Source organism: Lepisosteus platostomus, chromosome 2, assembly GCF_059453375.1.
Source record: "Lepisosteus platostomus isolate fLepPlt1 chromosome 2, fLepPlt1.hap1, whole genome shotgun sequence".
Lineage (NCBI taxonomy): Eukaryota > Metazoa > Chordata > Actinopteri > Semionotiformes > Lepisosteidae > Lepisosteus > Lepisosteus platostomus.
Genome location: NC_142612.1, coordinates 1,185,879 through 1,204,373, shown reverse-complemented (window position 1 = coordinate 1,204,373; position 18,495 = coordinate 1,185,879). Strand labels below are relative to the sequence as shown.

The window sequence follows — 18,495 nt, the reverse complement described above, 5'->3', positions numbered from 1 at the left end:
ATCAAAATCCATTATCCACTAAAATTAAGGTTTTTAGCATGTCAGCCCTAAAACAAAGGGCATTTATTTTTTATGTATGAAATATCCTGCATTTCTAAAAAACGCATTGTATCACGACAATATACAGTACATGTAAAAGTACACAAAACAACTCTAAGACCATTTCTTAATACACTAATTTAAGCATTTGAGAGATCACAAATTCAGTTGTTACACTATTGAGAAAACACCAAAATCATTTATTATTGATCCAAGGATGATAAATGCTTGTTTCAATGAAGAACAATAAGTAGAAATAAGCAATCAATTTAGGAATTCCCACACAGGTACATTTATAATTGCACTGCTTTGGAAGGCTAAAAGCATTTAGCCAGAGGATTTGGGAGAGAAGATGAATTAGAATGTTGTACAAACAGCACATACATGTAGCTATATTGTTTTATGGCATGTACTGTATTTTGAAAAGTCTACAGATTTCAGGGTTGTAAGGAAATACAAATATGGGACTAAGAGCTACAAAGCCACATTACTGGAAATGCTGAGACTGCCTGTGAATCAACAGCATTTTAATAATTTAATTGTATAATAAAGAGGTAGAAGTCATGACAGCCAAAACTCATCAACGCCACCTTATACAGTATATTTACTCCATCCTACCAATGGTGATCAGTTGAAAAGTTCAAAAACGAATTTAATAGCCTTTGACACTAAGCACAGTAAACTAGATAACTGCAATGTAACCAAAGCAGGCTACAGAAAAAGTGCCAGTTTGAACACAGATGATACACTGATGATAAAGTGTCAATCTGTTACCTCTTCTATTGCTTCAAGAAAATTTATAATGCAATATCTCTGACGTCTAATACCAAGAACAATTTAATGTTGTTTATGCAGGTATTAAAACCTGCACCCAATTATTATTATTTTTTTCTCCATCTCAAGCCAAATTGTCTATTACTAGAGAAAAGTCCCTGTTCCCTTCCAATGGGATCTTTAGACCTCTTATAAAGGGAACACACAGAACTGTGTTAACATTTTAGACCATGATAAAGCTGGCATTTAGACATTAAGCCATCATAAAGTTTTCGAATATCTTATTTGATATGCTTTTTCTGTTTTCTTTTTGTTAAAACTGTGGTAATGACGGGAGATTCCCATTAACTCTGGTTAATTCCACCCAAATCTCTTTTAATTAAAGATACAACTGAAACAATTGAAATCTATTCTTTTTAATGGGTGATATAAGATACTATTATACAGTATCTCTGCATTAATGAGAAAACTTGAGTAAGCATTACTACTATAGATTATACACACATTAGAAATTATGAAACAGAAGTAAATGCTTATCATCTGTGAAAGGCTGAATGTTATTTATTTCTTGTATCAAATTTACACCAAGTGACACTGTCTTTTCAAATTGTTTATCTATTCAGCTTCCAAAGGTCACTCAGTTCCACTTGTAAATTCAACCTGACAGAGATTACTAAAAAGGGACAGCTAAATGAATTCATCATCATGCAATCAAACATCTCCAAATTAATTTATCCAATTAATGAAAAATGCAACCCAATGCTGATTGGGAGTGACATGCAAACTGGTCAGTATTTTTTTTCTTAAATACTTGTGTTCATCTTTTGAGGTAACATAAGGAGACAGCAGTAAGAAAAAAAAAGCGCTGCACTATTTCATGTACCAGTTAAGCACACTTAATATTTCTGATATAATGCTATCATTCATAATGACATTTCTATGGATCATTACAGAAATAATTTTAAATGCATGTTCACGTTGTGAAGCATTTCCACAGTAGCAGACATTTGTGTACATAACTATTGCATGTGGATTCTTCGGCATGCATATTCAATTTTATGCTGATGCTAAACTGCCAATGCAACCAGAATTAATAACAGCTATTCGACTTCATTAAAAATAAATGATTATCAAGTTATCTTCAAAATTCCATTAAAGCTTAGCAATGCTCTACAGTTATCAGGCACCTGCTTCCTAGGAACAGAAATCTCTAACAGCATTGCTCTGACTAAGTTAGCCCAAGAAACTTCTCTTACTGTTAAATGCAGTTTTGTCTTTACAGGAGTATCAGAAGTGACAGGAGTCTTAAAAAAAGACTTTGAGTTTTTTACTTAAATTATTTTTTGTGAAAGAATAAAGCTTAAAAATGAAAACCTAACCATTCCAGCTTTCTTTTTAGTTTTCTTACTGCACTAAGGTTAATATGCATCAAATTATATGATTAATATGAGCCCTGTGGAGGTTTCTGTAGCAGCCCTCTGCCCAACCCTTATCAACAGTTCGAAGTGTCAGAAACAGATATTCCACCGTGGAAATTCGAACACCATCATTCCTCAGTGTGTGCAGTACCATAGAAGACAAACAAGGGCTCTTGTTGGGTTTGCCCTTCTACAGAGTTGGAAATATTATTAGAAAGGACATAAACAGACTAATTAAATCACAGCAGTCAGACTGAGATGACAGCTGGTAAAGTGTGTGACTGAGCAGATCCATATCTTTGATTTCAATGCAGCCTCTATAAGCTGTTCTTAGACATCCCCAAGTTAAATGCAGTCTTTCTATGGTGTGTAACATTTACGTTCTAGACAGAAACATTTGAAGCATTTTGCAGTCTACAAAAGCTTTCAATACCATATTAGATTCTGGAATAAAAGCAGTAATGATGCCATTAGCGTTCGTCAGCAGGACTCTTGAAAATCAACAGCTTTATTTTATCTTGCTGTGAGTTATGGCTGTGCTATTGCATATGCAGTCTGTATGGCACAGAGTACATTATAGCTTCTCCTTGCAGAACATGCATCCAATATAAGATAAGAACTTAATTAACCCCTACCTTGTCTATCTATTGCCAAAAATCAATGCCAAGAATCTGAGAAAATATACGTATATTTTACATATGATTTATATGAATTTACATATGAATGTTACTGACATCACCAAAAGGGGCAATATAATTGTGGGAAAAACAAATCAGGATTAATAGAATGTTCTGTTTAATCAAAAACTGCAAAACAAATCAGTAAAATAACTATTGTCTTCTATTATACAGCATCACCATTTAAAATTTCAGTTAACATCCTTTCCGTAAGTCAGTAATGAGCAGGTTGTTTTGCACAAGATAAATCCATTTAAATGCTACATTCAGAAATGAGAAACTTGAACCAAGACAAAGCAGTGACTAATTTGTTGATAATTTTTAGAAAGCTCCTGAACTACATTTACCCTAATTATCTTGTTTTCTGATGCATCTTTTGCAGAGACTAAATATTTTTTAAACCCTTTTTTAATCTCTTGTGATTTGTTTTTTTTTTTATGGATACACTACAGTGAGTGACAATGAGGTGTTTACTGAGTTCGCTTTGCCCTGACTTTTTTACCCCCTGCATTTGAAATCTGAAAACTGTACCACCAGCTTAACCAAAAAGGATTAACTCTCATATCCAACTGAGAACACAGATAATTCTCAGTAATTGGTAAAAAATGAAGATGAATGGGACTGTGAGATAAGGACCAATTAGCTCATCGTGGTTACAGCTGCGGTCTCAATCCAGACACATCTCTCGAGTCTTGGCCTCCTTCTGCAAAGAAGCCTGCTGGAATTAGCAGGATGACCCTATGAATAGTGGGATGCCTTCCCATCATCTATTTCTCCTTCTATTTTAATTCCTAACTGAGAAGAGACACCTGTCACGTCTTGCAGTGCACGTCACTGTTCCCTCTCTTAGGGCTTTTCAATGGAGTCTATGTCGAAAGCTGCATTTTGTAACTAACTTCTGGAGTTAAATGACTGTTGTACACAGCCCTAAATTCCCTGTCAATCGTTTCATTATAGTAGCATCATCTGCTTGATAATACACGCTATTCCCTCATCTAATTATGGAGAGTCTTTGAGGTCCATTAACGTTGCCGAGGCGAGGAATCAGATGTAAAACTGCACCCAGTGGCCAGCAAGGCAAAGTTTTCTTTTCTTCAGCTCAAGGTCTCAGAGACTTTTTTTTTTCTCGAGCCTATAAAATATTCCCTTTCTTTAAATAGGCGCACATGTGTCTGCAAGAAGGGGGGAAATGGCCACAGCTTTACTTTTGACAATAAAGGTTCTGTTCAGGTCAATTCAATAAGAAGGAATTAATCGCTATTTCTTTCTTTGCAGCAAGTATGTCAAAGGAATGTTTTTGTTTGGTTTCAAGCTGTAATTAGGGAATTTCCTGTGAGTCTTTGCAATAACCTACTCTCCCAGCCCAAAATGAAAATCAAAAAGATTAAAATTTGTTTTGTTTTTTCTTGAATGGGCTCAACAGCCTAGATATTCTAACATTTTAAGCAAAATTTTAAAGAAAGTAAGTTGGATTTCAGTTTCATTCGCTGATATAATTAACAACACTGATGCACTCAGAAGAGAGTAATTGTTTTGAATATTTAATGCAGAACAAACATTGGCCAGCTCAATTTAGATCTATATAGAGACAACACAAATGATTTAAGTAGAGCACAAAATGTCCTTCACATGCCATATCTGCTATTTTTAACACAGCAGCAAAATAAACACAATAGATTTCCTTCAGTAAAAGTGGTCTGTAATTAAAGATGAAAGATCTATGCAATTTAAAGTAAATGGTAAAAGTAAAAGGATTTCTACAGAATTTAAAATAAAAATAAACATGATCAGTACAGCTTGTTAAACTTTTTAACTGATTCAAACTATTCTTGTATCTTACATATGTATGTTCGGACTTTTGATTGGTTATCTAGGCTATACCGTACAGACTAACATCTGAAATAACACATCAAAATTGTAATTTTTAAATTAGCAGTAGTCTTCCTTTGTTATCATAGCAATCTGTATGGTCATTTCCATCGATTTTAAAAAAATGAATACCACCAGAATGTGTTTTAGTCCCTCCTACTCTTTATGTAAATTATATTTAAACACAAATAACAGGAAAGTGCAAGGTGTGTACAGTACATAAACACATCTACACTGCAGTCTTAAGAATTATATTTTATTTTTTTTAAAAGACAGGAACTTATTTCTTACTTTTCTGGAAGCAGCTGTTTGAGCAATTTATTTTAAATAGGCATGAACTCATTTCCTATTAATCAGCCTGCTGGTATTGTTAACAACAGGGACTATAGTCAGAAAGGATTGCTGCCAAAAAAGTTCTCACTGAATACTGTCATGGCTATATCTGTCAATGATATATATATAAATACCAAGAGCAGAATATTCTATTCTGCAGTGCAGTTGCATTCATATGCCAAAACGTTATGAATATAAAGGTAAATAAAAGGAAGAGGAAAAAAAATAAAAATGTGGCTTCACACTGCAAGTAATGTGAAGAGTCTTTAATATCAAAACAGTGATTAAGTGCATTATACATTATGTTCTTGAGACAGATGTGGGTTTTTAAAATGTTTTTAAGGCTAAAGGCTATCTTTGTATTAATGCCCCTAATAGATTAAGTAGCATCAAAGCTCTCCTTATGCATAGTTTCGAAACCTTTCTTCTTTCCTTTCTTTCAGAAATATACTATGGACAATCATATTTCCAAGCAATCTGCTGCTCGTGTAGTTAGCTGAATAGAGCTTGCAACATTTTTCCTCCTGATCGTCTGTGTGGCTCCTATCGGCCACCCTGTCACAAGAGAGTGCTTGATATAAACAAGAGATTGCAGAGACATCCAGTAATCAATATTAGGATGGCTTCAGTACCGCACATCATTTGTCTCGGCAACCATTTCTTTGACCAAACGAAGCATTAATTCAAATCATAAATCTGAGGTGATTTAAATCCAGGAATGAGAGGCTGCCTGCTTTAATGATTTATTTTGTACATTTCTGCAAGCGAGAGATTTGTCCATACGCAGTGACAGGTCACCTTCAAATGCCAGTGGCAGACTGTTCATCACCATGCAGACTAGCATCTCATCGGTGCAAGTAAATATTAAAGTAAAAGAATCCAATTGATTGTGGATGGGGGAGAAAGGCGTCACTGCCATATATTTTACTCAGAGTGCTAATGCCTTACTTTCTGCACCTTCAGTGGCTGTTTTGCTAGAATTATTATTCTAGTGGGAGGCTGTGTGCTCAAGGTTACAATTTAAATTGTAGCAGATAAAACAGTTTCTTATTAGCTTCATTGCCATGGCCTCGCTGCTCTTATTCACATTTATCTTTATTTCTGTGACCTCCTAGCCTCATTTTTTTCTCGCAGTTATGACCTCATTCCCCATGCATTTTCTTTGTTAAACATGTTTATAATACATCCTGTTTCCAGAACACACGGTGTCAAAGATTGACTACGAATTCCAGCAAATCATAATCACATTCAAAACTTTTGAAGGATAAATCAAACACTCAGCTTGGGAGCCACAGCCCAAGAAACAATAAAACATATGTTTATTTTACATTTTTACACTATTCCTATTTTTTTCTGGTTCAAGCAGTGATGTGTATAGCACGTCTTAATGCAGCCCCCATTTTGTTAGCAGTAATTTAATAAGATCCAGGTATGAGATATTTAAAATCCCCCTCTCTATCAAGATAAATTCTGTTTTTTTAAATAATGGAATCTACGTACTGTAATACAATATACAATATTTTTTCCACCACATGATGTAAAAACAGTTTAGAAATGTGCTGTTTGTCTTAAACAGGGAATTCAAAGGAATCTAATTACCCTTACACAAGCCTTTCAGATCCCATTTCAGGATGTGAGACTGGCTACAGTGTATCAAGACCTCTCTCAGATAATAATCAAAATGCACTAAAAGCTACCAGGAATTCCTATATTTGATCTTATTCCATTTAATAAAAAGAGTTTTTAATCCTTTTTAAAGCTGTGATTTCTTTCCCAGAAAAATAATATTTTATGTTCCAACAGTTAGAATAGACCATTTTTCTCTGTATTACACTGGATAAAATGTTTATTGGTTTTAAAATCAAGGTCTGAAACATTCAATTTAGTAGAGTATAACCACAAAAGTACAACTTAAATACTTAATTAAATACTTATTATAATAAATATTATGATATCAATCATAATAATTATATTATTATATTAAATATTATGAAATACTTTTCTCCTTTGTTTCTAGAAATATTGCATTGACGTCATTCTATTTCTTTCATTGGGAAGTTTTTTTTTCCCATAAACGGGGCTTTTAGATTATTTAAAGCATTCATATATTCATTGAAACAGCTTGATGTGATACAAAAGATGTTTTTTTTTCACATTGCATTGTTGGCGAATGGATGTTGGTGAATCAGCTATGAGAGGATGGATAAATCAGTCAGAGAAACATCAGTCTTCAAGTGCACACAGACCAAAGACAAGGTGTGATGAAAATGAACACGAACCACTACTTCTCCCCGGCTGCACTAACTACACCGGCTGACTGGAGGCACTATCACTGCTCCTGCACGGCACTTGACTTCTTTGCCCTCACAGCACACTGAGATTCGCCCGCTCACAACTGTAAACCAATACAGTGCACATCAATGCTTATCTTGGCCACAGAAAAAAACGGTAATTATTATGTTTATTAGCTTCCTAACTCTTCACATTTCTGGTTGGAACTCTGCCCTCATCATGGTATTGATTTATGTGGGACCCTAATAGCTCTGATGAAGCAATGGAGTGGTTAAACGCCGACAGACTGCCGTTTTTGGAAGAGGGTCGTGCGGCACCGTGGCCCTCTCTCGGTACGGGACTCTTCCCGCGGACCGACCCCTGTGACGCCGCAAGGGGGGGGCTTCGCCGTGCCTCTGGGGGATTGCGCCAGCGGAGCATGAGCGCACGAGGCGGGTTAGAACCGCGGAGCGGGAGTGAGGCGGCGGGGGCCGCGGAGTGAGTGAAGGGGTGCTTGACGCACTCACCCACACTGGAGTTGAGGTCTCCGTTCTCCGAGTCGCCCGCGTGCTGGTTATTGCTGCTGTGGTAGCTGCCCATGACCTCGAGCTTGATCTTCTTCACCTTCATGGCCTCAGCGATGGCGGCGTTCGTGGCGGCCGCGGCCGCTGCCGCGGCGGCTGTGAGGCCTGGTGACCGAGAACAAACAACACGTGAGGCAGGACTGGGGGGCTCCCCTCCTGCGGGGGCAGACAGCACCGCTTGGCGCCCCCCTGCTTCAGGGCCTTTCTGGGACGCAGATCGGCCTGTGCCAATTTCACTAGAACACAGGCACAGCGCCTTCCCAAGCCTCGTCCCAATCCGATGGCTCTTTCAGCCTAACGCTGCATGCCATGTTGTGATTTACTAAACTTTGGAGTTGCAAAGTCTGTACTGGAATATTCAGCAGTAAAGAATCCATCCTAAATATATTGCTTTGGTACTGTGTTATTTTAGGATTGCTTCTGAGTGAATGTCAATATAAAAAAGGCAGAGTTTTCCGATGAAAGGTGTGTCCGTATACAGAGCATACACACACAGGTTTTATACCAGGTTGAGCAGCAGTGCACAACTAAGTTAAAACTAAAAAGAAACAGGCTGAAATCAATATAGAATATTTTTTTTGGAGGGGAGGGGGGTTCAGACAAAATGTCTTACATTCAACATGCTTTCTCTTATTTTACATGCATAGAATGTTACAGTATATATACAGTATAAACTGTATAAACTACCACTATGTCTTTTATACAGCAATTATTTGTTATATAGGATAGCAGTGTAGCTGATGTTTCCTTGTGCAACTAATAATGATTTGTAATGAGCTATACACTGGGGAAGCATGAGGAGAGTACACTTTTAAATGGCACTAGAAATATGGCACAGAACACAGTTTCTGTGTATCTGGTGGTTGCAATATTGTGTGCCCCTAGGACACTGGTGTGCTCTATAATAATGTGTTTATGCCATTGCTTTTTGTTGGTGACAGATGGAGTCAGACTAACACAGATGAACTGACATACTGTCTTTATTTTGTGTTTGTAAATGAAATGTGCCAGCAACAGTGTATGGAAGAAGATGTAAATAGAAATGTAAAGGCATTTTGATGCAAGAAAAGCTGGTATCAATACAACCAGCAAAATAAAGAATGTCATAATTCCCAGCTTCAGTGCCTTTAATGATTATAAAATGTTCACTCTTTTGTATTTTGCACAGTTGAAAGGCCAGCTCTGGGTTGGGAAGTGAAGTGAATGGGAAGTGAAGAGCAAAATTCTTAGCTTCACAGTAGTTTTCGATTCTCCTCCCTGAGTAACTTGAAAGGGCTATGGCATTTCAACTGATGAAAGAGGCTGGAAAAAAACGAGAACAGACCTCTGTTCTAGAGTGCCAGTGAAGTCATTACAGCACACTCCTCTGTTGGCATTTACTGGCGCAATGCCTATCTAACTAAAATCTATCCACATAACTAATATTATTCATAATGCAACTCTGAAAGAATAAAGGAATTTTCTTACAGATGTCACAGAGGTGTTGAGGGAGCAAAAGCACATTGAAACATACAGAGATGCTACATTCGATCCTCTTGCACAAATAAATCTCAAGTGTGCAAGAAAGGTATGATCCTTTGACCTTCAGCATCATTGCGTTTCATTTCTGTAACTAACCTTGAAGCAGCAGTTAACTCTGGTGAATAATATAGACAGTAAATGTTTCTAGTATATATATCCAATTAACAATGAACTGCTTGCTGTCTATAATTCCTTAACTGTACTGCATTTTTATGTCCAGTAACTATTAGTGAATGAAAGTAATTCAGATAGGCTGGTCTATTTAAAAAATAAAAACATATTATATTAAAATTTTGTTTTTCACTAGCCTAAAGAGGTTTTTTTCAATTTATATGCACTCTAATCCAAACAGTGAAACATTTCATTTTGTAGATTAAACCATTTTGTAAAGATAGAGAGGCCTTACAATAAAACTGTATACCTCACAGTAGTAGTGGGTCTATGGCTAACCGACAATAAAGATGAAATTTTGCACCTGTCAAATCAGAGATTGAGCTCTTATTTTATCTAAGCCACCCTCAGATGCCTTAACATGGCAGCGGACTTGCAAATTGAATGAATGAAAAAAAAAATCTCTAAATTTGTAGAGCATCTGAATGAGCAGTGCAGTATTGTAGCAGCTGCCTTTTTAAATTTAGGAGACAGTGTCAGGAACACTTCCAGTCTGTAATTGCTGCCAAAATTCAAGGTAAATGTCATAATTAAATTGTAGTTAAAACTATCCAACAGCTTTCACTTAGTTATTATACAATAACTTAGAGAATTACACAACTTTCTCTGCTTTAACAGTGTGACTTCCAAATGCAATATTTACGAATAAAGCACTGGTTTACTACATGCTTTCCAAAGATGAAAAGGTGAGTATCAGCATTAACAGCAGTTTAATTCAGTTTTATTATATTCACATGACTATTTTAAATGCTATGAAACAAAGAAATTCTTCAAACTGTTTCATACGCTCTAAAGTATCTGTCAGTAAAGAGGGTTACTTATAGTTACCTTGGGGCTAATTTCATTTCTTGGGAGGTATTTAAAGTTCCACCAACTTGAAATCATAGAATGCTTTTAAAATGTGAACATGACAGATGGCCCTACATGGATGCATTTTGAGTTTTTATCACTTATAAGGGTAAAAGCTGCCCCTTTGCTAACCAGTTTATGCCTGATATTTTCATGGCTGTTTATTACAAGGGACAAGTAACTTCATAAATATCTCATCACTTAGCTGTCACACACATTTCAGTGACATGACTCAAGCACAACTATTAGCTGTGCGAATGTAGCCAGTACACAGAGAGGAAAATCGAACATGTGGCATTAATACGCAGTCTTGGTTCCTAACCATCTGATAGGCAGATGGTGTGAAGCGGATTCTCCAGCAGAAATGAAGGGGCACATCATTTAAAACCTTGTTTGCATTTTAAAAGACATCAGTTCCATATTGATGTACAGTATACATCATGACAGAACTTAATAGCCACTCTTGTTTGCTGTCGCCTCATCCTATTCCATATGTATGCAGAAATTGTCACTGCGTACCCCATAAGATGGCTTTGCTATTTAATATAATGTATGTGGCCTCCACTTTCTGCTGAAGGTCACTCTTCTTAGGTAAAATTTGCATGAGTCAAGTGATTCTAAATGAGGTATTTCAAAAAGTAAAATGAAATAAAAATACAATAGCTCATAGATTTAGCACAGGAAGTTGCTTTTTTTTTTAAATCAGATATCACCAAAGTGAAAACTGCATAAAAACAGATCAAAAGAACTTAGTTAATAAGTGCCCATATATTATTTTAGTGTGGGTTAAAATTATTATATTGACCCTTAAGTTTAGTAAGGTGTAGAATGTCATCATCAAAACCCCATTTAAAATGGAACATTACACATGTGTAAATTCTCTGTCCTAGAATAGCTACATCTATCTGTCTGTCTGTATGTATGTGGTAGCAGAGATAGGGCAAGGATAGGGTAGAGGGACCAAGAATAAACAGACACCTTTTGAAATGCAAGAGAGGCCATTCAAGTCACATTGTAAGCATTCGATTGCCAGGTATATGAACAGGCACATGACAGAGGGAGGTTAGGAGCAAGCAGGACTATTGTTACGCTGTTATTTAAATGCAGCATTAAGGCACCTCTGATATACCAACAGCGTCAAAGGAAAGTCAAAGGAAACAGTGGAACATTAAAGTAAAACCATGGTAAAAAGCTTCTTTAACATAAAGAGGACAAAACATGATGTAAACCATGGTACACACAAGGTAAAACCAAGCAATGGTACTGTTTTGAACCTCCACACAGGGGCTATGCAGTCTGATTACTTTAATCATGAAAAATAATGAGAGGTCTACAGAACAGGATTCTGGATATACTGTACTGTAAATACACTACATTATTCTACAACCTTTACTCTGAGGTTATAAACCTGGGACACCCTGGTGAGGCCTTGGCCTTCATGAAGCTGATGAGCTACACTGTCTAAAGCTGGTCTCCCTCAAGCTGTCTTGCATGGGATTATTTTCATAACTGTAAAACTACACAACAAAGTATTGCTTAGAATTGGATTATGGGACTGAACATCAGTCAGCTCTCACCATTTCACAATATAATGCTACTACATGTATCACTGTACCTCCTTTTACATCCCAACACCCTTTTCACAGCCTCTGGAGGCCACTAGATAGTCATAGAGGCTTCCAATACAGTTCCAAAGGGCAGACTGCTACTGTAGATTTAGTTTTGCAGAATTATATTGGAAGAAATACTTAAAGGTATTAATAAATTTGACCCTCTTGTTTTCTAAAATTCAGTTAATGATGACAAATATGGGTTTGCTCTGTGCAATGATATTATGATTACAGTATAGAATTATTTGAATTTTTTAAGAGAGATACATGATCTAATCCATAACTCATTCTGCTGTAAATTGGCTTTTGTTCCTGTTTCATCTGGGGTATTAATAAATCTGGTGGGAACTGTATAAACAAACTTTACTTACATGAAGACCCATCGATTTATTTATGCAAAACATGTTATTTGATCTTTAAAGTCTTTGCCAGCTGGTAGAAAATCTGCATTGATATATAATCATGCTTTATACCCCAACAACTTGGTATTGCCCTCCCTTTACACAGGCAGGAATCAGCCCAAGTACTCATCATAGTGCCACCTGCAGTTTGCAAAGGAGCATTATGGCACTAATGTTAATGGAAATTAACCCCTACAAACCCACCAGAAGCTTTTACTTTGCTTTTACAGTAACGCATTACTGTTTAAAACATGTTTTGTCAAATCTGTTTGTGAATTATCTCAAACATTTATGGCCGCAAATGACTCTTTTTGTCACAAATTAAACTCATCTCATCTCAAACCTTCACTGAATTGTGCTGGGACTCCTTGCATCCCTACAAGGTGTATACATCCTTTAACATCTACAAAACCTACAAATGTCAGTTTGACTTAATTAATATGTATAGTTAGTATATAATGTATTTCCAGTTCAAGGGGGCAGATGATGCATAACCAAGTACTAATATCAATCAATTAAAACTGTCCATTAACAACCAACCCTGGGCCACCTACTCAAAGCCATAAGCAGACAACAAGTAACAAAACCACATGACTATTAAGACTATCCAAAAACTTTCAGGGATATAATCTGATCAAAAAATTCAAGTCCTTTTTGTCGTCTGTGAAATCTGAAATAGCAAGGTTTCCTGGAAGAACTATTAAAACACATTTCATGTGACTTTTGTTACAGAAAAGACATTATTTAGAAATCTTAAATAATAACTGATGAACACTAAACAATTGTGTAGCTCTTTGGTCGTCGTCATAAATTCCCTCAGACCACTGAAGATTATGGCCTAGATCTAATATTAGTATTTCTTTGCTTGGTTTTATCCTCCGGAAAGAAAGAAACATCAGTGGGTTTTTTTTCTGGTGTGAGCCACCACAATCAGGTTTTCCAAATCATTCTTCAGCACTTCCCTAAACAGCATTTTGCTACTAAAAAAAGCAATATTATTCGTATCCTGTGCTCTCTGCAAAGCTCCCTGTCACATAATGCTCCCTCTAGTATGAAAGCTCCAGATGAAGCTACAGCATGTTTGCGGAATGAATGTCCAGAAAAATTGTCACCGTCACCATGTCCTACTTCTGGAACTGAATGGAGCAATTGTGTTGCTATTGTTTGTTTTCATAATGAAGGTAAAATCCTAATCAAAATACTCTTCAATAGTTTCTTAAGAAACATTACCAGAATATGTTCAGGTGGGGAGCTGCATCAACATGTGTAGGCTGCAAAGGAAGAAGTAAAGGTTTATTCCATGCTGAAAAGAGAAGAAAGGAAACCAAGGTGTGTCACAGCCGAAATGTTGTGTTGCCTTTCTTCTCTTTTCAGCATGGAAAAACCTTCATTATCAGAATATGCTCTGCTTAATGTCAGCCAGAGTTACCTAATTCATGTCCCATGATAACACTGGGACAATTCTGAAAAATAGTTTCCGAATTTCAGAAATTCATTGAGTTAATCGGAAATCCATCAATTCAGATCAATCATGTTTTATTAGATGTGTAAAAATATTGGCACCAGACACTGTTACTCTTCATTTTCCACTAAGTACAGCCAATAGTCCACACACCCCCATATCTCTCGAGAAAGAGCTTCTAATAACTACTAAGCAACACACTGAAAATGCAAGATAATGATTAAGGGCTTCTGTTTTAGACAGGAGCACTGGTATGTTTCTCTGTTTTCTAAATAAATGGAGGTTCTAAAATATGATGCATAGTACATATTTAAACTCATTAGTTCACTGCAAGACCATTGTGTTTATTGGGGATAAAGAGGTCAGTTATTACCGGAGAACAAATAACAGCACTGACCTGCCACAGTACATGTCATTCTGCTGTAATTTGCATAACATACTGAGAAGAGTTACAGTGGAACCAGTTAGATAGTAGTTGAGAAATGGATGATATTGATGGTATAATTTGTGTTTGTACCACATGCAGGTAAGACTCTATGCCTTAAAGGTACATACAGGTCAAGCTGGCTGCATATGGTGACCCAATGCCCTATTAATTATATATTTATATATTATATATTAACTATTAATTCTTACATTAGTGTATCCACTTTTTATCCATTACCTGTACTTAGCATGTTAATATAGGGTATTGACACAGAATCCTGCATCCAACTAACAGAAAATGTTTAATAAGATATCGTCCCTAGCTAAACAATGTGGAATACCTTTTTCTAACCCTTAACCAAGCACTATATCTAACCCTAGATTCTGTGCTCATTTAACACTGAATGTAATATCAATCCAAATATCAGATATTTACGTTTACAATAATGAAATAGGTATTTGTACCTTAATTTTAATTTGTATCTTAATTTTAATAAAACATATGCTGTACTTAGGTCGTTAGTTTAGACATAATAGTGCAATTAAATAATAAATCAAATGGAGATGCACCTTTTAACTGCATTTAAATAGTCAAACAATCAGTGCTATGATGTCTGGTTTTGATTTCATGCAAGAATCACTGCATTGACATTTATTGGATTTGTGATAAATGGTGAACATGCAATGTTCATAGTCATAGCATCCCATATTTTTTAATAAGGTTATTTATTTCACTCAAGAAGCACATTCAGAATGTGTGCTGATGTTTTAAAGCAACAACATACAAGATTTTACTCTGTTAAAAAAAGTCAAAGTGTATTCCATCACGTATAGTCCTTGTGTAAGCTGTGACTGTTTTCCTACCACAAGACCATTCAAAGTTATAACAATAAACTTATAGTGCCTTCAAAGTAGCATCTCAAAGTGATTTACAGTAGGTATAAAAAATAAGAAACAAAATTCACAAAGAGGTTTAAGATAGTAGAAATGCCTGTGATATAACCTGATCTATCCGTTTCCAATTAGAAGACCTAAAAGCAGGGAGACAGAATGTTACAGAAATCCATTAAAACCATAGAGCCAAAGGTCAATGCAGTGATATAGTACATGAAATCTAATGTCACAAGAAAATGATGCAATCATATTCTTTGCAAGTAAGGTATTCACAAAAATGGGCTGTTATCCTAAAATTATTTTTTAATTGTTATCTCAAAATCACGAGATAATTATCTCAGGTTTTCGGAAAACATAGACATTATTTCAATATCTCAATTTATCACTGAATTATAGGACATCATCTAATTTAATATTCAATGACTTTCAATGAATTCGATTTTTCAATGAATTTCAATTTTCACTGCTAAATCTAGGTAATATGGTCTTCCTTTCACAGAGTCTTGCAACAGGTAGTGTGAGCAGTTGTGACTCACAAATGATACACAAGACTTATGTTATTTTGATATGGGCTAGAAAAATATTTTATACCTTCCAAATCAATTAAAGACATAAAAGTAATGGCTAATTCCAACAATTGTATGTGTCAACTCTATGGGATTGAACACAAGAAAAGGTTTCAAACAAGCCTCTCGACCCATTGAAGTATGGATATGGAACTGCTGCTCCATACAGGGATCAAACCCACAACTCCACCCTGTAACCAGCCACTCTTAGACTGGTTTAAATGAAGGCTGGTTAAACCACCAGCTCAATACGTATTGCACGGATTTCTTTGTCTTTGGCTTATGCCATTCGCAGTTGAAACATACAGAGTTGTGCTCTTTAAGGGATCCATTATAAGTTACAGGCAGTGAATATAAGAAGACTGGAATCCAATTACATGGGAATGAGGCAGATGTTAGGTTGCTGAGGGTGGATTTAGGTCTCTGTAAGGGACAGAATAGGCATTGATGTATTTTTGTATTTTTCCACAGATATTAGTTTATACACGTCATAAGTTTGCATGTACAATAGATACAGATCAGGTGCATCAGTTATATGTGGATCCAAACATTTTCTCAACCAGTCCATCTCAGGGCACACACAGACACACACCAGGGCCAAATAACCTACCAGAATGTCCCTGGACTGCAGAAGGAAACCACAGCTATATACAGTACTGTATATATACAAATCTTTAGATCATATATTTAAATTATCTTGATCCTTGAAAATATCAGTGAAAATCATTTAACAAAAATCTTGGCTCATCTTTACAGTACATTAATTACCATTATGAAATAAACATTTTGATGTGAAATAGAAAGATATTTGAATCCTTCTGGTACATTAAGAAAATCAGTAAAAATGTTTCAAATAGAGTGTCATATTGTGCTAGAGTGAGCAGTAAATTACCTAATCAATCGAAACCTGACTTTGTTAAAAAGTCAAAGGTTTTGTTTTGTATGGTATTATCTTGCTCTTTAAGCCTGTTTCTGAAAAGAAAGAAAAATACTGCCAAGACACTTATAATAAATGAAACGGTTCAGCCTCAGGCAATGGCCTAGTTAATAAACTTTCAATGCAGGTTTCTTTCAACTGTTGCGGACAAGGAGGTTAAAAAATCTTAAATTACAGCCATGTGTGAGTTTTAAAGCATCTGTGCTTTTTATCTGAAACATTTGGCTTCAGAAAAAAGACAAAGAGTGATTGTCTTTCATTTTTTAAATTTACAATGAATTTGTGACAAAAGGGAGCAGTGACTTTTTAAAACTTTTTTCACTTTTTGTGTTTAAAATGTAGTTTGTTCAGAATTAAAAGAGATTATTAATGGTGCCATTCTTTATGTAAATAAAATGAAGTACAATGCGGTAGTTTTTTTATGCACATCTATAAACACTGTCTTGTGGCTTAATTAAAACTCCCAGCACACACTAGGAAAACTGCATTGTTTTTTACATGGGCAATTCAAAAAATAGTTCGGTGTCACGCTGTTTAAGACCCATAAACCCAAGACATGCTTTTGGAAGACAATGATTGCTTTCTTTATCAGTGGTAATCAAAACACTACCTCCCTAAACCCAGTCATGTATACCAACAATTATACAGGCTGTGAATTCATGTTTCATTTAAGATGAACTAAAAAGTCACTCTATATCAGCAATACAGAATGTTATACTTTTTGCATAACTATCAAAACAAACATAATTATATCTCAAAACATATTCAGTACTAATGAAAGACAAGGATTTCTTCAACCTGTCCAGCAAGAAGCACACGTTAACAAAATCTGCCATTTGAGGAAGAAATTTCCATAACTCTCAGGGATAATCTAGCAGGAGAGAGAGATTCATTAACTGACTTTCAATAGCAGTTTTTAGAAAAAGAGTAAATACTGTATGCAAGAACATTTATGAACATTACTTCCTGTAGATTCCTGTTCTTGCTTTTTTACATATACTGTGCCCTGCAGATTTATTCATATGGGAACAAAACAACCATCCTCTAAGGCGTACTGTATGAGAATGATTTATGAATTGTATGATCAGACCTGCAAAAAAAAATGTAATTCTGTAATCTTAATAGCATTGTAAAGTTTATATTTTTCTTATATAATTTTAGAACACAAAACACGTGAATCATTTTTATTCTCACCCATGTAGGTATTCACACTACCTGTAGGTAGTGTTTTGTAAGTTTGCATCTGGCATACATTATATTAAGACAACACTTCCTATAGTATGTTATAATGTTATGGGACTTCTGATGAAGATCTTCCAAAAAAGAACGACAACTATCAGATTACACAGAGGTCTGGAGATCAAGATGGACAGTCAAGAATGTGTGGGTGCAGTTTACCACTTCTCTGTTAATGTGGATGCACTATATGCTTTGGGCTATAAAATGCTGGAATGCCAATTTTCGGCCAAGCTTGAGCTTCTCTGCAGAGGAGATCAGGGAGTTCATGGCTCTCCTTGTCTGAACAAGAGTTCCAGAACCTGCAGGTGCAAAACTACTCCAAAATATAACAGACCCCCCACTCCCATTCTTCACAGTGGGCATGAACCTTTTCTCAACATGAGCTTTCCTTTCTTACACCAAACATAAAACTGATGGGCATATTTCTAAAAGTTCCTTTTTAATTTAATCTAAG

At 35.8% G+C, this 18,495-nt stretch overlaps 1 protein-coding gene across 11 annotated transcripts in view; it reads right to left on the bottom strand.

Moving 5' to 3' along the window:
• Nucleotides 1-18,495, bottom strand: part of LOC148675643 (dachshund homolog 1-like) — a 189,156-nt gene that overhangs the window by 85,367 nt on the left and 85,294 nt on the right. For 9 of the 11 annotated variants that reach the window (XM_088644478.1, XM_088644477.1, XM_088644479.1 and 6 more), the window contains one exon: nucleotides 7,909-8,070. The exons of the other annotated variants lie outside the window; for them this stretch is intronic. In XM_088644478.1, the coding sequence (XP_088500604.1) occupies nucleotides 7,909-8,070 (162 nt within the window). The remainder of the gene's footprint in view (nucleotides 1-7,908; nucleotides 8,071-18,495) is intronic. 11 annotated transcript variants of the gene reach the window in all.